Below are 18,301 nucleotides of genomic sequence, written 5' to 3'. Positions count from 1 at the left end.
TGGTCTTTGTCTTAGGAGGGGCTTTCACGCCTTTTGAGGGTCTCTGATATCCCTATCCCTGGGGAAAGCCTTCTCCATGCAAGACTGGCTTAGCATGCTCTGTGTCATGGCCCCCGCCTGCCCTCCTGGCGTTTTTGGGAGCCAGAGGGCTGGGGTGAAGGTGGCACAGGGGAGATGTACAGCCCTGCCCAGCGGTGGGGGGGTGTGGAAGGAAGGAGCTCTAGGTGCCAGTTTTTTCCTCTGCCTGTGGGAGTCTCTGGGAGGGGACCCCTCCTCTCTTCCTTGCCTGGGGAAGGGGAAAAGGAAACATGATCTTGTGCTGGTCTCTTCTCACAGGTAATTAGCGATAGAACAAGAGGGCATGGGTTCAAGCTGCAGCAGGGTCGGTTTAGGCTGGACATTAGGAAAAAATTCTTCACAGAAAGAGTGGTTAGACACTGGAATAGGCTGCCCAGGGAGGTGGTGGAGTCACCATCCCTGGATGTGTTTAAGACTCGTTTGTGTTGTTAAGTGGTTTTAAGCGATATGGTGTAAGGGAGAACTTTGTAGAGTGGAGCTGATTGTTGGACTTGATGATCCCAAGGGTCTTTTCCAACCTAAATGATTCTATGATTCTGTGAACAAGAGCCACAAGGAACAAGTCGTGGAGGTTAGCCCTGCTGCAGGGGGCAAGTACCTGGGTGGGATATAAACCCAAGGCTGAGCCATGGAGACTGAAAGGGTGGCAGCAGGCCCTCCCTCGCACTCCCTGGGTCAGTTGTACCTGTTCCTGTGAGTGTCACTGGCTCCACAGCCACCTGGGGAGCAGACTGTCCATGGACATCCGCAGTGGGGGTGTGAGACGGGGAGGGATCATGGCTGGAGGCAGAGGGAAAGGGACCTTCAAGAGTGGGAGGGTCAGGGTTTGGGGACATGGGCGTCAGAAATGGGGGTCAGACCCTAGTTTGAGACTGGGGCATACGGTGGGGTGGGCAGCAGGGGACACATGGTCCTGCTTTGGGGAGGCAGGGTGGGTTTAAAGGGCAGGGGCAGCAGTTCAAAGCAGTGCCCAGAGGAAAAGTCTGGGGCTGGGGGAATTCCTGGGGGAAATATCGTTCTTCCCAAGAACAATATAGGACACTGCACCTTAGCTTCGCCCAAGCCCGCATCGGTGCCACCTTGCCCTCCTCCCGCCGGAGCGCAGGGCTGAGCAGGGCTGCGGAGATCGGGCTGGGCTGTCACAGAGGAGCAGGGCAAAACAGCCAAGCAACAGGTTCGTCCTCCCAGATCTGCTGCTTGTCACCTCGGAGATGTCCCAGCCTGGCCATGCCCTGGCGAGGGAGACCCACGGTCGGGCTCCCCCCCACCCCGCCTCCATCCTCCACCCTCCGTCCTCTTCCTCCCCCGGGGCTGGCGCCCCGCCCCGTGCCCGGAGGCGGGACCGGGACGGGGACGGTGGCCGGGGCTGGCAGGGAGCAAGAGCCGGCTGCACGGAGGGAGCAGGTGGAGAGACAGCCCCGTGGCTCCCATGGCACCCGGCCCCTTCCCTGCAGCCCTGCGCCCGCTGCTTGCCTCCGCCCCGCGGCCCCTGGCTTGGATGCACGGGCTGGTGTCTTCTGGGGGACTGATGCTTTCTGTCCAGACTCCCCACCGATGGCTCTGATCTACTTTGCTGCCCCCTCGACGCCCAGCCTGGGACCCTCGGCCTCTCTGCCGGGAGTGGGGATGCTCACTTTCCTCCTGGCAGGCTGTGCCAGACACCTGCCAGTCACCTCGGAGTGTTTTCCCATCACGTGTCCCTGCCTTGTTGGGTTGTCGAGCCCTCTCGGTCTGTGAAAAGCCCTCCCCGCTTCACCAGTATCCTCTGGGGCTGCTGTCTCTTTGGCTTTCTGCTCTTCACCCACACTATTCCTTGGCCACATCCTATTCAGACCTCGCTCTCGGCTGGTCCTGTCCCTTCGGAGGCTTCGAGAAGAGCGGACAGCTTCACGTGGAGGTACAGGCAGAGATTGTCCTTGTTCAATAGGATACTGGCTGCGGTGGGAACAATTTGGGAGCCATGGGCCGTCGGCTCATTCGTGGTCTCTCTGGAGCTGCAGTCTTCCTTGTCAGCGTGGCTCTCCTCTCTGTGCGACACCGTGGGGCTCAGGAGACGGCTCGGTACCCAGGGCTCAGGGACGGGATGTCGGGGAGGCCGGAGCGACGGAGCAAAGCAAGCCCAGAGGATGGAGGTGGTGGCAGGGGGCAGAAGGACCTGCAGTTCCATCCTCCAGAGCGATACAGGACTGAGGGAAGCCTGACTCTTGGGGACATTTTCATAGCTGTGAAGACAACCAAGAGATTTCACCAGAGCAGGATGGAGCTGCTCCTGGACACGTGGATATCCCGGGCCAGAGAGCAGGTGAGCTTAGGGATTTGGACTAGAGAGGGGGTGTTTGGTAATGGGGCAGGGACGGAGTGTGGGTGGTGGGGGGACAAAAAGGCCAAAGGAAGGGGAGGCTGGACACTGCAGTCCTACCCGGTACTTTGCCTCGTTTTCCCTAGTTCTCACTTCTGTTCCTGTTGGAAGGGAGATGCTACCCAGCAAAGTGTTTCACTGGTAGCTGCTTCATGGGAAAGGCTGGCAGAGAGGATGAAGAGCTTGTGTGGGCTCTTCCCACGAAGGCTGGGAGGACAAGTGCTCTTAGCAGGCATCACCTGCCCCTAACTTAAGTCTGACTTTTTCAGCTTGAGGTGGAAGGGATTTATTTCCTCTTTTTAACCAATAACACAGAGGGGCCACAGGCTGCCTGGGTCTGTATGAAATGGTGGTTTTCTACCTCCTAGTGCCATAAGTTTGCTAGATTTCAAGCTAAGTGTCTTCCCTTGGCCTTTCATCAGGATACCTGCATTGCACCTGGGCACCCTTCGCCCCAGGGACGGTGTGGTGCAGCGGGCAGGAGAGTAAGGCAGGAGGACCTGGAGGACCTCCTGGAGTGCAGGAGGGGTGTTTGCAGCCCTGCTCACTCCCCAGCACATCAGCACAATCCCTGCTTTGCTTCCTTGGGCAGATCCCCTCACGTGTATGATCTTGAAGTGCTGTGGGTGCATATTTGATTTTTTTATATATTTTTTTTTTTTTAACTGGGGGGGGTCTGCTGTTTCCACCCTCTGCTAAAGCAGAGTTTGGAGAGTTTCCTTCCTGTTAGAGGAACTGATGTGGGGCACCACGTTGGTGGTGCTGTGCAGACTGGCTTACTGGTGGGCAGAAGCACTCCCCAGAGCCCGGGTGCTTCTCTCCCTCCCTCGCAGAGCTGCTCCTCAAGAAAGAAGAAATCCTGTGGCTGCCCCAAAGGGGTTCCCCCCCCTCCATCCCTGCCTGCGTGTGATGGGCGCCTAGAAGACAAATTCAGGCCTCAGCGAGGGAGGGGGACGGGGGCGGAGGTATTGGGTAGGAGAGCGCTTGAAGCAATGCGGGGTTTTCTGGGTAAGGGTGGTTTTCCACCTCATGGTGCTGCAACTGTCTGGTCTGCTGCGGTCGTCACAGGAAGCCGTGTCCTATTTTGAGCACGCTTCCTCTCCTGCCTGCGTGTCCCTCAGCATCTGAGATGCCCCGCTTCTTCTTCCCCCAAGACGCACTTCTCCTCTCCACCCGACCTCAGCCCAGCAGCTCTTTGGAGAAACCAAACCCAACCGCGTGGCTGCACTGGCGTTAAGATAGCGTGACTGGGGCTTTTGGAGTGGGGTGTTAAGGAGCAGCTCACCTTTTCCTCCTCGTGCCTTGGAAAAACAGACGCCCGGCCATTCCGCCGATGACAGGAATTAGATACCAGCTCCCCAGGTTCATCTGACCCTCTCTGTTTGGCAGGCAAACGATCTCCAAACCTGGGAAAAGGTGTTGAATTTTCCATGCTGCTGGCAGCCTGTAGGAAAGCTTCCCAGGCTGAGCAGGAGAATAGGAAGGAAGGGTAGAGGGGGAGTGTCAGTCATTTTTAAACAGTGGTTTTTTTCATTGTTATCAATTTTTGTTGCAAGCTCGGCATTTTCCTCACCCCTCCTCAATTTTCCATGTTTTTCTTCTGCTTTTTTTACTAAATGGCCTTGAGGGCAGGGGAGCAGGGGCGGGGAGGGAGGTAAAAAGAAGTACAGGAAAGTCAAAAGCCTTTTTTTTTAAAAAAAATAAACAATACTGCTGCTGGAGGGTTATTTTGGAGGTAGGGGAAAGGGTTAGTTTTGAAAAACTGTCAATATAGAAACCTCACTTAGCAAAAAAAAAAAGAGCTCTCAATTTGGCAAAGGACATTTAATCGTTGTGGGGCCTGGGATAAGGCACCAGACCTCCTATTGTTGCGTCTTTACGGAGAGGCATAGGCTTTAAGAGCCGGTCTTGGAGAGACCCAGGTCTCAGAAGCCCTGATGTGCGGAGACTGCCTCCTCCTAGGGCTGACCCACCGTCTCAGTGTCTCACTCGCCCTTACTCCTGGCTGGAGACTGATTCGGTGGGTCCTTCTCTGCCAGTGGCCAGTGGGGAAATTTCAGCGTCTGGCCGTGCTGCTGCTGCTGCCAAGCCTGGTTTCAGAGCTGATTACCTGCATGGTGTCCTCCCGGAGGAAGGAACCCAGACCTCGCAGGTCAGGCTTAGGTGACTGTAACAGGAGGCAGGAACAGCTGCGGTTTTTACGGCTAGGACAGACTGTACGGGAGCCAAATTAAAAGTCCTCTGTGTTGGGCTCTGCCTGGGCAGACAATAAGAGAGAGACATTTTCCCTGCAACTGCTCTGTTTAAACAGAAGAGAAGATAAGCAGCCGGTGGGAGATGGGGAAGGGAAAGGTGGGCATTCTTTGCTGGACCATGCTCTGCCTCTAGAAAGCATCCACGGCAAACTTTCCACTGGAGCTTGGCGTGGAAGTCATTTCAGCGAAAGGACTTTTCCTCAGAAAAAGGTTTTGTCTGAACAGAAGTGTTGGTTTTGGTGATTGTTTAGGCTGGACAGCATCTTGGAGTGGCTTATATTCTTGGCTCCAGTAGTTTTGATGGAGATAAGTCTAGGTTTCTGATCTGAAATGGCATTTTGTTTGATAACGTAAACTAATTCTAGCACCTTCCCTCCTTTCAGAAACCCAGACATTCAGCCGGTTGAAATTAAACTTTCAATGACCCATCCTGAACTGGCTTTCACGTTTTTGATGTTGTGAAGACACCGTAGAATTTGAATCTGTTCTCCAGGCAGGACAGAACAATAACCCAGCTGAGGTGTTTGCAGTTTGGAGGGGGTTTCTTCCCCAGAGAAAGGGTACCCTGGGATCCTGCGAAATTAATGTGGCCCTTGATCGTCAGATTCCTCATCTTTATTCCCTTTTCCTAGTTTCTCCTTGCTAGGCTACTTTCCCAATTTGGAGTGATGAAATCTCAAAGTCTAGTGTTTACCCATTGCATGGGCCCGTATGTTCATGGAAAGCTGCCAGGCAAAGCCGTTTGACACCAGTGGCTCCATATTACTGCTGGCACTGCAGTCCAGCAGACATCCTTTCCTATCCAGCCATCTTCTCCGCTCTGGATCGGAGGGATGCCTTCCATGCTGCATCCTTCCTCAAGCTCAGATCAGCTGCCCTGCAGCAGCAGTGGCAGCCACCTCGGGCTGCTCCCAGTGCGGATGCGAGCTGGGCTCTGTGATTTACCCCCACCCCTGGCAGGATGAACCGTGCTGGGAGCGACGGGTGGAGGAGGCGAGTGGGAAGCTGTCGCTGAACGTCTGCTCCACAAGCCCAGAGGATGCCTGACAGAGTGGGCAGGCTGTGAGCGCTGAGGCACCACGAGAGGAGATCCCGTGTGGCCCCATAGATGGTCTGGTGGAGAACAGGAGGGTGGATATAGCGGGGAGGCTGCTTCTGTCCGCCCCATTTGCCTGCAAGGGACACAAGTGACACTGGGTGTTCCTCTGTTTGCACATCCCCAGTGGGAAGGGTAGGTCTGGCGTGGCCAGAGAGATCTTCTGAATCTCTTGCAGGCTACATTAGTATGGACAACAGCAGCTGGTGTCTCCTTGAGAAAGACCTAACTGGGCCAAATGCTCTCCAGGCAGGTTTTTAGCAGAGACCCTCCTCTCTCTCTCCTATTCCAGCCATCATGCGCGGCTTTGCTGAGGGACATAAGGCAGCAGTTGCTCGATTGCCGGCAGCAGCTGCTGATCCAGATTTCCCACTCTCAGAGGCACTGAGGGATGGAGAGATGAAGATGCAAGCAGCTGCCTGCGCTGTTGTGATCTCCCTCAGGACAGAGCCAGGGCACACACACCAGCATCTCTAGAGTACTGCAGCCAGGTGTACCACAGGCATCAGAGTTTGGGAGAACCAGAGAAATGGGATTTGCCTAGCCCCCACACTCATAGCCCCTTTTTCCGGTTCTTTTGGAGAGTCTGGTGTTCCTTGTGGTGACAACGCTCCGTCATCCCTGGGTTCCCACCGAAACATGTCAGATGTCTGCAAAAAAGCATTTCCCACCTTACATCAAGAGGAAAGTGGGAACCTTGGAATATTTTCACAAGTAGAAAATCTGGGAAAAGATACAGATTCCCATTTTAAGTCAATCAGATATGATGTTTATTAGCTGATTTTATATCTGTAAGCAAGTCATTTGCAGCAACAACGTTTCTGTTTTTTTTTGAAAGTGTTAGAAAATTTCAATGGTTTCAGAACTTTTTTCTTCAGATGAAATATTTGTCACAGTGGAAATTTCTGGCTCTGACACACTAGCAAGGGAAATCCCGTGCTGCTGACAATCCCTGCCTTGCCTAAAGGTTGTGATATGGTCCCCTGACCCAGAGTGACTCCTTTACCTTAGACTTAGCTAATTGCTTCTTGTCCCGTGATCACCTTGAAAGTGGTTTTAATTAAGAGACTTTACCTGTGGGATGGGGTAGGAATGTGCGCGTGGCATTTTGCTGCAGCTCAGCTGTTGGAAGGTAATTTGCCAAGTCGCTGTAGCACGTACATTTGAGATCATGAAACCATCCTGCCGCCTCTGCTCAAGCCAGGTGGCCTCTGAGGGTCCTCCATTGCCTTCCTTTCGTGTGCAGAACATTTCTCTTGCCACGTTCTCCTGATGGGGCCATGTCTCCCAAGTGCTGTGTGGGTGAGGGGGGAAATAGAGACTCTCGTTTCCCCATCAGAGCCTTTGGGAGCGGTGATGGCTCCTGGAGCTGTTGTCTGCCTGCCTTGTCCCCTTTGTCCCTGCCCAGGTGCTGTGTTTAACCAGCCTGTGAGCAGCTGGTGGAGAGACTGTTTATGGCTCGCGACTCCTTTTTCATTGCATGAAAGCTCATTTTCTGCCTGAGGAAAGCTTTTCTCCACCAGCCCTGATCCCCGCCTGGCCCTGAAGAGGGGGAGATGTGCCATATAATGGCAGTGACGGGGATTAGAGAGGCCTGGGGGTGGAGGAAGAGGAGGAGGAGGAGGAGGGGAGCGGCAGGGGGCTGTGCACACTTAACACGCAAACAGATGTTCTCCTTTTAACCCGAGCATCATTCAACCACGGTGCTTTCATTTTTCGACCACTGACACCTCAGGTCTCCTTGTCCCTCTTCCCAGGGCGGTGGGGTGGGGGGGAGGAAATGAAGCCACACAAGCACTGGCGATTGTGCCATGCAGGAATGGGGAGTGTGGCCATGCTTCTGCTGAACTGCTGCCTGGGAGGGGGACATGGCAGCAGGGGATGGAGTGGGGTGACCAGGGCGAGCGTGTCCAGCTGCGGGGAGAAAAGGGTGGGTGGCCAGGCGCAGCACCAGCTCCAGCCCTGAGAGTAACCTCCTTTCCTCGTCTCCCCAGACCTACGTCTTCACCGACGAAGAAGATGATGCCCTGAAAAGCAGAATGGGTAATGACCTGTCCCGTAACACCATCTCCCCACCCGCCTTCAGCCTCTGAACTGCAACGGCCTTGGGAGGGGGTCCGGTAGGAAGGCTGGCTTTCCTATGCCAGTGCTGCCTCTTGAAACACATCCTTCAGCACATCCCATGGGAGGACCCCAAGCTGCAGCAGTGATGATTTTGTTTGGTTGACTTACCCCAGGGCATGCAGCCAACTGGAGCCGGGGTGCTCTCTGCCTTAAAGTATCCATGGGTGGAAGCAACTCATGAGAGAGCCCTTCACCTCTTGCACCCTGGCTGGCAGTGGGCAGGGTGGAATTGCAGTTGGCAGGTGTCCTAGTCTTGGCCAAGATGCTTGGCTTTCTCCAGGTTTCATCTGCTGGTAGGGGGAAGGATGGACCCTACATCACTGTGGGCTCAGATGCCTGTTCAGGGGGCTGTGAGGAGGCTGGCCGTGAACAAACCCCTTCCCTCCTGCCCAGAGGTCCTGCCTGTGACTGCACGAAGCAGGCCAGCTCCAAGCTACAGCCTTCTTTCTCCCGGCAGGTGACCACGCAGTCTTCACCAACTGCTCTGCCGAGCACAGCCACCCAGCCCTCTCCTGCAAGATGGCTGCTGAGTTTGACGCCTTCCTGGCCAGCAGCAGAAGGTGAGGCAGGGCTGCTGTGGGGGACCTCTGAGAGCAGGAGGCACCCTCCTTTCCGCAAACCTCTTGTGTCTTCATTCCCATCTCCCCCCAGCTGGTTTTGCCATTTGGATGACGACAACTACCTGAACCCTCGTGCCCTCCTGAAGCTCTTGTCCTCCTACTCTGCGACGTGGGATGTTTACCTGGGGAAACCCAGCCTCAACCGACCCATCCGAGCCTCTGAAACGCTGCCAAACAATGAGACGGTACAGACGGTGGTGGTGGTGCGGGGGCCAATGGGTTGGTTTTAGTGCTCTGGCTCGTTGGCTGTAGATGTACCCCAAGGAGAGACAAGTCCAAAGAGCAACATGCGGCAGCTGAAAACTCACTGGTCTTGTCTGAACGTTGTTGTAGGTGTTGACTGAATCCAGTCTACCTAGTGAGGGTCCCACGTTGCTGCTCTGCCTTTGGGTACCACTCTGCCAGGAGATAAACCTGCCTCGGGCAGCTCACCTCCTGCTGCCAGCAGGAACTTGGCCGCTCCAAATATGAGGAGGTCAAAATCCATGCTGTACTTCTGGCAAGTCCTTCTTCTGGGCAACAGTCAGGGGTCTGGGGTGACAATAGGGCTGTGTTTATCCTGGAGTCAAAGCTGGGTTTCCAGCATTCTCATCTCAGGAAGCATGGTATCGTCTAAGCCTTTGCCATTGATTTTCTGTTTCTCCAGAAATCCGTGCGCTTCTGGTTTGCCACAGGAGGGGCTGGGTTCTGCATCAGCCGCCAGCTGGCAAGCAAGATGGTGCCGTGGGCCAGGTGAGCTGTGCAGCTGGTGAGTATGGGAGCCTTTGGGGACAAGGAACACGGCTGCACATTAGTTCCTGGCAGTGTCGGATCTGGATTCGTGTATGTGGTGTTTGCAAGGGTACAGAGTGCCACATGCTACACATGTACAAGCACGTGGGACTGGAGGAAGGACGATCTGCCACCTGATTAAAAAGGCAAGAGCAGGCATGTCAGAAAACATGATCGTAGGATGACATATTCCCCTGTCCCTAACTGCTTTCAGCTCTTGGTTATTCCCCCACAGTCCTTCCCATCCCTTTCAGCTTCCTCTGACACTTCCTAAGTGCTTTCCCTGTCTGCCTATCTATCTCCTCTCCCCTTAACCTGCCTCTTTCCAACCTCCTGTACCTCCCTCCTGAGCTAATTTCCCATTCCCCCACCCCAAACCCTCTTCAGTTTCTTACAGTGGCCACTGTCATTTCCTCAGCTTGGTGCGTGAAGAACAGAGGTAGGTCCTAGGGCCTTGTGTTAGCCCAGCCTCCAACAAGATGATGTTTTCCATGATGCCTTAGGTTATATCACAGGCTCCATGCACGTACACTGATAGGCAATGGCTGTGCCGGCCGTAACCAGATCTGTGCATACCCGGAAAGACAGATCTGATCCACACTAGGTGTCTGGTTTAGCTGAAGCCCATGATATGTATTTTATGGTAGACCCAGACAGGAGGATGATCTGTGATCTAGGGTAAAATGAAAGTGGCGTGGATAGATAACGCCTAACCTGGTATAAAGTCTGTCGCTACTGTGTTAAAATGCTTGAAACATGTTTGAACTAGCTGAGAGGTGTTATAGTAGACAGTGCTTCATGCTGTGTGGCTGCTTCCAGTTACAGGAGACTTAAAATTGCGTTTAGCCTGTCATCAAAGGATAGCCGAGCATGTGCTGTTACATTACAGTGGAGCCATGGATGGCTTATTCAAGCTGCAGGAGACCGTCCTGTTTTGTCTTCCTCCTGATCCTGGCCGTGTGGTCCCAGTGTTTCTCTTGTGCTGGCTTGTCTGACCCGTCAGGGTCTCAGTGCAGCTCACCAAACAGGTGGAAAAGTGACTCGGCAAAGTCTGCCAGCTCTCTGCATCCACTCCCCGAGGAGCTGGATACGTATTAGGGGCAGCACCGGACAACTGGTGGGACAGCATGTCTGGGAGTGCTCAAGGAGCAAATGCATGCCCAAATCTCTGCAGGTGGAATTCAGGGATTTCTTGCATAGTTCCAAGATTTACTCTGGTTTTCAGTTAAGTCCTTCATGTGTCTCCCACCTAGGTGGATGCCTATGTCCTCCCCTACCCTTATCGTAACCCACGCAGCCCTACTCTCTTCCAGTGGCAGGAACTTCCTGAGCACTTCAGAGCTCATCCGCCTGCCAGATGACTGCACCGTGGGTTACATCATTGAGTGCAAAGTCGGTGGGCAGCTGCTGCCCAACGCGCTCTTCCACTCCCACCTGGAGAACCTGCAGCTCATCCCCTCCTCTCGGCTCACGCAGCAGGTGAGGAGGGGAAATGGAGGAAGAGGGAGGTGTGTGAGGAAGGAGGGGTGGAGGAGGGGAGCTGACAGGCACATTGCCCCGTTGGTGGCACTGACGTGGATTGAAGGAATTGTCTGCTCTTTTGGGGAGGCTTCTCTGACAAATGCTTCTTTGAAATAAGGAGCAGATGTTGCCGACAGCACGGATGCCAGTCGTAGTGCCTCTAGGGTCAGTGGTGGGGAGAGAGCACACGTATGGAGAGTGATGGGAGGATTGAGGGCATCCCTAGGGCAACATGGCAGAAGGACAAGCAGAAATGGTGACTGCATGGGGAAGGGGCTTTGACATGGCGCCACGCCTGCCTTGCGCGGAGACATAACAGTGAGTGTAGGGTGCTTGGAGAGGCAAGAGACTAGCGTGGTGGACCACCATGGGAAGGAAGAGAGGAGAGGTAGAAGGCAGAGGCCAAGCCAGCAAAGAAGGAACCAGAATGTCAGCTTCTGCCACCCAAAGCAAGTTCCTTGCTCCTGAACTCACCTCACCTTCCCTGCTCCTTTGTCACCACCCCTCTTTGCAGGTCACCCTGAGTTATGGTGTCTTTGAGAACAAGCTCAATGTTATTGAACTCAGCGGCCCCTTCTCACCCCAAGAGGATCCCTCAAGGTACGGGGCACGAGTGCTCTGGGTGTTGCTGTGGTGTGAGCCCTCAGACAATAGGCTGGTAGGGGAGGCAATCAAACGGGGCACACGAGGTGTAGAGTGAGGGACAGTCACAGTCACATGGCTTATTGGGTGAGGAGCACACCAGAATTAGGTTGCTTGTGAACACTTACAAACTTTGCAAAGCTTTTTGTATGAGTGAGAAGAAAAGGAGTATCAAAACATTTTATTTGGACAATTCTTGAGCCAAAAGTATTGCCATTTATTTCACATTTTGAGACTGAACAAGCTAACCTTTTACTTCTGGGCCAGGAACAGAAGTGTTCTTTTAAACTCAGGAAACAAAATTCTGCTTGCTTTTTCGTTTTTTGTTTTGCTGAGAAAACTGAAGGGAAAAGAGAAAAAGGTTCACTTCAGGCTGACTGCAAACAAAAGTGTTCTTTGATTTACCTTCTCTGCTTTGAGTGAACAAATCTAAAGTTGTTCTTTGCAGAGCATGGGTAGGAAGCTCCTGGCTGGAGAGAGCATGGGTGGGAAGCAGCTAGCTGATGAAAAGAGCATCAACAGAATGATGTAGCAGGGGCTGGTGCAGTGCCCATGTCCCTGCCTGTGATCAGGGTGAGCCATGGGCTTGGGCCACATGGGCAGAGCTGGATTCAGGTGTTGGAGGGAGGCTTGGCTGCTTAGCTTTGCTGAGGAAAAGCATCTTGAGGTGAACAACCAGTCCTGGACCTCTGTAGCGCAGGGTGGGTGCCTGATGTGGGATGGGAAGTGAGGGAGAGGTCTTCTGTTCTCCAGCTGTGTGCTGGTGTAAAAACTGTCACCTGACCTTCCTTTGTTCTCTCCCCAGCAGGTTTCGATCGCTCCACTGCCATCTCTATCCTGACACCTCCTGGTGCTTGCACGCTGTTGGCTGGTGATGCCTGAGCCTCAGCTAGAGTGGCTCCTGGTGACATCCATTCACCTTGTGCATGTAGGGGTGGGACACTGAAGCAACTTGGTGCTTCCAACTTTCCCTTTTCTATGGCAGTCTTGGGGCTGTGTGATGGCTTTTTTGGTCCTTGCTGAGTATCAGTGACACAAGACAAGAGACAAGATGGATAACATGGTCTGGATACATGGATGGGCTTCTCATCTGTGCTGGGGATGTGCAAGGGATGGGAGCAGTATGCCTTACTGAGCAGATCAAGGACTGGATGGTGACTGCTGGGCATCTAGAGGTGGGGACCTGCTGTTGCTCCTTGCTGTGGGTTCCTCTTGCTGGACTAGAAAGGCCCTGGGTATGGCTAACCAGTGCCCCACTGAGGATGGCTGATGGTGTCTTGTGGCTCCAGCCTCTCTTAGCAGGCCCTCTTCCTCCCTATCTGCCTGTGCTTTCCCCACCGCCCACTCTTCCCAGCCACAGCCCCTTGGCTGAGTCTCTGCTTAGTCAAGGTCTATAGAAATGGAAAATGTGACCATTTCTGTGCCGAATGAGTGCTGGGAAAGCATAGTCCTTGCCTGGCAGAGGGGAGGTGGGCCGAAAGTACAAAGAATCAGGAATCCCCCTGCCTGCTGGGACAAAGAAGAGGGTATGAAGCAGGGAGCCAGGAGGAGACAGATTGAGATGAGGCTGGTTCCTGCCCTGATCACCGAAGGCTTGAACTTGTATGGCCCTGCGTTATTCCTCTCTTTTTACCTACTTGATATGGGGTCAGGATAATCTCTTGCTCTAATTACCAACCTGTCGTCTGAGATTAGACTCCAACTCTTACCTGTGAGAGAGGAGACATAAAGGATTAGGACTGGCTGAAAGAGAGGAGAAAAGAAGAGATGGAGAAGGAGTGCTCAGGAGCGGATTAGAGGTTACAGCTTTATAATCTTCTCTGTCCCCCAACCAAAAAAAAATTAAGTCATGAAGGAATGGAAACAGCAAGGCAAAGAGCTTTTTATCTCTGTGTTTCTTTCCTCCAGACGCTAAGAGCAGCTTTCCGCCTTCCTGCTGAGCCCAACAGGGGGAAGGAGCAGGCCCAAATAGGTTACAAGCTTTCTGGCATGTTTGTGGAGGGTCCTTTTCTCAGTACAAAGCCTGGCATGAAAGCTGGGCAATTCTGCTTGCCGGGGAATGAACTTCAGCACTATTTTGTCCCTGTGCACACGGTTAAATGGCTGGGGGAGAGCATTGCAGGGAAGGCTGGAAGGCAAAAAGGCTGTTTTAAATGGCAGGTGGTGCCACAAACAGGTATTTCTCTTTAAAGAGCTTTTCAAAACGCACTGCTGGGATCTGTGAAAGATTCCTGTAATCTCCAGATGAAAGGACAAATGCCCTTTCTCCAAAGAGCTGCTTAGCTTTGATGCTGCTGATGTGACTAAGCCTGCTGTTGGTGGGCTGGAAGAGCCAAGGGTGACTATCACTGTGCCTCTACCGTTTTGAAAACTGGCCACCCCGTCACCTCCTCCCCCCTGAGCCCCAAGCACCAGCATCTCCTACACAGCACACACGAGGTTTAAAGGAAAGGCGTCAGAAAGACCTTCCACCTCTGCAAAGTAGGATGTGGAAATAAATGAGCACTTTAATTTCTGGAGAAGCAGAAAGCGGGAGCCTGTAGAACTGTTTTCCAGCCTGGTCATTCTTACCGGCATTTAACCAGCTTGTGAAGCAGCAGAGAGCCCTGCTTTCTTCTCTTGCACAACATGCCTTTGAACTGGAAATTCATCCAGAGCAGGGACAAGGGCCAGCTGATGCCAATGACCGTTCCTTGAGTCGTGCAAAGCGCTTGGCTCACACAGCTACAAGAACACAGGAACAATGCACAAAGTGGCTCAAAAAGAGACACCCAACTACTGGAAGACAGGTGCAGCATAAAGAAGTCCTGCCCCACAGGGCAAATGATTTGGTTTGAACTTAACCAGAAGACAGAAAATGCTTCTGTGAGAAGAAATGGGAGTCTTCAAGACAAATCTACGCTACCCAGATATCATCTTTTTTTTTCCTCCCATTCAAACCCTCAGCTGTGTTGTTAATTGAGTCTTTGAGCTAAAAAGCCAGTCCTATCTGTAGATGTCCTGGTGACAATCAAAGCAAAATGTGATTCATGTGCCCGGAGAAGAAACTGATAGAACGGTCTCCCTTTGCTGGGGAAAAGCAAGGCAGAGAAACTGGAAGCCCGCTTTGGATCCTAGCCTCAGCTAGTTTGATTTGGCCTGGTCCCTTTTGCATGGCTGAAGATCAGATGTTAAATGGGTTGAGTCCTTGAGTGGCTGCACGGGGACCGGTTTAAGACTGAGCTTCATTGCTGGAGCAGTTAATAGCCACTTCTGTGGAAAATGTCTTGTCTCATAAGGAAACCGAGAACAGACGAGAAGATGTCTGGGGCAGGGCATCTCTTGGGCTGTAGAGAAACGAATGACAGAAAAGTCCTGTTATGCCTGTGACGACAATGCGCTGGAAAGAAAATAGCTTCTCGGAGTCGACAAAAGAAACCAGGTTTTCTCTAAGAACAGAGAGACAGCTTAAGGGGACATTCACCACATGAAATCTGATCAACGTTAAAACCTGAGTTAAAATTAGTTTCAGGAATGGTTCCTGCCCGTGGGGCTTGCTGTCAGATGTTGTGGTTTTACAGTCTCATTTTCCTAGTTTATTAAAATGTTTAGCTGCTTCGGAAAATGAGAAACAATCTCACGTGAAACTTTTCAGGGGACTGTCTTTTTTTATTCTCCTTCATGATCTTCTGATGTAACTGTTAAAGTTTTTGGGAAGGTTCCACTGGGTCTATTAAATTCTCTTGCTTTTTTTCTTTTTTTTTTATATACCCCCCTCCTTCTCTCTCTCACACTCCCTTTTCTCATTGCAGGAAAAAAACCAACCCTACCCCAAGAATGAAAAGGGATGGAGATGTGGTGGTTTTATTTTATTGGGAAAAATGGGGTCAAAGTCAAAGGTGTTGGCATGACCCTGCTGTTGTACAACATTAAGTGTAGTTCAAGGTTTCAAGTACAGAGACCTCCGCCTGCCCAACACCATAGCAACCAACACTATTAATGATGTTTAAGCTGTATACTGAAGATTCAGAAAAAGGAGAAGGAGGGGAAAAAAAGCAGTTACAGTATTTGAAATGTAAAATATTAAGTGAGGCTTTCATGTTAACAATATCCTTTCTTCGCTTTCCCCTTAGCTGTGAAGAATTTTTATAAGGAAACCCCTATTTGACAGTGCAAAAAAAATGCTAATAACTATCCTTTCTTTAGGGGGAAAAAGAGAAGTTAGTTGAAATAGGTGGGAAACTGCAGTTGTTGCTAAAGCCTTGAAGGGGAGAGAGAAGAATAGCAATGCTATACAATGCTTCTGTCGCTGGTGCCAACTCCTCTTAACAACTCTGCTGCCGAAGAAAAACAGATTTCTAAGCCACTGTGGGATTTACCCAACTTGTACCCAGATTGCAGCCTTCAGCTCTCTCCCCAGGCCTCTTGCTAAAGATGCAGCCTTCAAAAGATGAGTGGTTTATTAAACAGAAACCAAAAGGTGAGAAATAGGAACAAGAAGAAAGGAGACTGGATGGAAAGAAACCATGAAGTGGGACCTTGGAGGAAAGCTATCCATTGAAAGGCCTCTTTGGGAGCTTCCCAGCAATAGTGGGAAAAGGGGTTGTTGCCTGGACACCCAGCTCTGGACATTTTTGTGGTCAGGACAATTGTAGCCCACCAGTGCCAGAGGGGATGCCAGCCTGTGAGTCAGAGTTCACCTTGGAAGAGGTGAGATCAGCTGTGTTGGCCCTAAACCTCTTCTTTCTTTTTCTTTCTTTCCTTTTTTTTTTTTTTAATAACACTCCAGAGAAGTTGATGTATTTTAATCTGATAGGTATACTCAATTCCTTACAGAACATTTGGCCTCTTAATTTCGAGGCTTCATCTGCCCTTGTTTACAATACAGGCTCTTCAGACAGTCCAGGGGTGTGATCAGCAGCTCTTTTCCTTCATGTATTTGATTTCTTTTGCCTTCAATCCCTGAAAAAGCCTTCAAGACAGCTGGCTTGCCCTTTTGCACCACTGGCCACCAGGGCTCTACACACCTGAGCACACTTCTGGGGTTGATTCAAAGGTGAAGGAGGGTGACCGAACCCTCCATTCGGTAACTGCATGGGCACAGAGAGGCATGGACCATCCTTATGTTCTTCCTCGAGGCACCTGCTAGCTGCTGGTGCCAGAGATGGGATCTCATACTAACTGGGACTTTCTTCTGTCCCAAATACCGCTGGGCTTATGGCTCCACTGAAGAGGACACATTACCAGAGGCATAAGCAAGGCCAGGAAGAAGAGCAGCATCACAAACGTGCAAATAACTGTGCCTGTTCTTACCAGCTGATGCAGGATTTTTTCCTCTAGACTTTCTGCCCACTTTCCTGGGAGGTTAAAGGAGTGAAGGGATGAGGTGTTGTTACTCAGCTGGCATTGCCTCTTTTAAGGCTTTGACAGTCTGAGATTTTTGTTGCTCCCTGTTTGATCCAGCTTGGACTCCAAGAAAGCTGGGAACTCATCTCTCTCCCTCTTTGAACTGTATGTGATTAATTACAGACCTCAAGAATGGGCTCCTGGCCTATCTCTCATGTTTAAATTGCCTTCCAGGATTTTGCAAGGCTAAGGAGCCTCTTCAGATATTACATCTGACTGTGCCTCGGTCAAGTCTCCCTTGGTTTTGCTGGGAGCTGCATCTGATTCATGGTGAACTTTGAGAACAAATTAAATAGAGTGCTTTGTACATGGATTTGCTGGCCCTGACCCTTCTGCTTGAGAAGAAGACGGTGTTGATTTTAGCAACATAAGAAGTGTAACTAAGCAGGGCAATTGGATGGGGAGAGATGCAGCTATTCTAAACTCCTGCTTTCCCCAGCCCACCCTTAGAAGTGGGGCACGGAGAGAATCTGCAGCTGGTGCCTTTGGCCACAGTGTATCAGGTGGAGGATATGCCATGAAATATCCAGCATTTGCACTGGCAGAGAATCCAGCAGCCCCTGTTGTGAGCCAAGGCCAGCTTGCACTTGGTGCTAGACAGAGAGACAAATGGTGCCTACCGCAACGCACCTAGAAGCAGAGACAGGATGGGAAGGAGGGGAGGGCTTACAGGATGACAGTATTGTCACATCTAACGAGGGGGAACAAGATGGTCCTTGGGACAGTGAGGGAAAGAGTTCAGGAGCAAGGATCCCTCTCCACCCAGAAATACCATGAAGCAACAGATCTGAAGGATGGCTGATATAAGCACATGGGAAGGAAGAGGTGAGGGATGAAGAAAGTGGTTTGCATAAGAGAAGGAACCAGAACAAGATCTACATCCTCTTCGTGGCTGTGTTGGCAACTGATGAATGCTGGCCTGAGGACTGGTACTTTGGGCCTTAGGGATTCAACAAAATGAGGGGAAAGCTGGGAAAAAAAAAAGGCAAGGACTGTCTTCCCCTACCCACACACTCAACGCTTGCCTATAGCTTCTTGCTCATGGCCACCCCGGTGGCATAGGAGTAGATGTGGGGCTTGGAAAGAGCATTGACCTCTACTCTGTGCTGTATGTCTTCTGCCTGGGGAGACCAGACATAACTTGGCTTTCATGAATGCTCAGAGAAGTGGCAGACTGGGGCAATGAGCAGGATGGATGTGCTGAAAAGATACTGCCCCACCTTCCCCACATTACCATCAGCTTTGGCTGGAGCGAGACTGACTGCAGAAGCTGGGCAAGCTCTGTTTGTGATGGTGATTCTTCTGGTGTGCAGGGGAGAACGCTCCTTTCTAGGCTCTCAGAAGGACCTCCTTCCCAAAGGCATGGTGTGGTGTGCAGACAGACAAGGTCTTGGTGCAGCTGGTAGGGAAGGCAGGGCCCCTCCATACCCCCCTCCCTTTCCCCAGCATT

General features: G+C 51.8%; 1 protein-coding gene across 4 annotated transcripts; it reads left to right on the top strand.

The window, feature by feature from the left end:
• Positions 1 to 1,428: 1,428 nt before the first annotated feature.
• On the top strand, positions 1,429 to 17,468 carry MFNG (MFNG O-fucosylpeptide 3-beta-N-acetylglucosaminyltransferase). 4 transcript variants are annotated; one of them, XM_063322222.1, is made up of 8 exons: positions 1,429 to 2,380; positions 7,783 to 7,831; positions 8,370 to 8,472; positions 8,564 to 8,717; positions 9,179 to 9,264; positions 10,617 to 10,782; positions 11,339 to 11,424; positions 12,275 to 17,468. In XM_063322222.1, the coding sequence occupies exons 1-8, from the start codon at positions 2,039 to 2,041 to the stop codon at positions 12,339 to 12,341; spliced, it is 1,053 nt and encodes a 350-aa protein (XP_063178292.1). In that variant the 5' UTR covers positions 1,429 to 2,038; the 3' UTR covers positions 12,342 to 17,468. The 4 variants fall into 4 exon arrangements, with proteins under 4 accessions (XP_063178292.1, XP_063178286.1, XP_063178278.1 ...); XM_063322216.1 differs by having other exon boundaries at positions 12,272 to 17,468; XM_063322208.1 differs by having other exon boundaries at positions 10,557 to 10,782.
• The last annotated feature ends 833 nt before the right edge of the window (positions 17,469 to 18,301 follow it).

This window comes from Chroicocephalus ridibundus, chromosome 1, assembly GCF_963924245.1.
Source record: "Chroicocephalus ridibundus chromosome 1, bChrRid1.1, whole genome shotgun sequence".
Classification (NCBI taxonomy): domain Eukaryota; kingdom Metazoa; phylum Chordata; class Aves; order Charadriiformes; family Laridae; genus Chroicocephalus; species Chroicocephalus ridibundus.
Note: the sequence above shows the minus strand (reverse complement) of the source record. Positions and strands in the feature narration are given on the sequence as shown.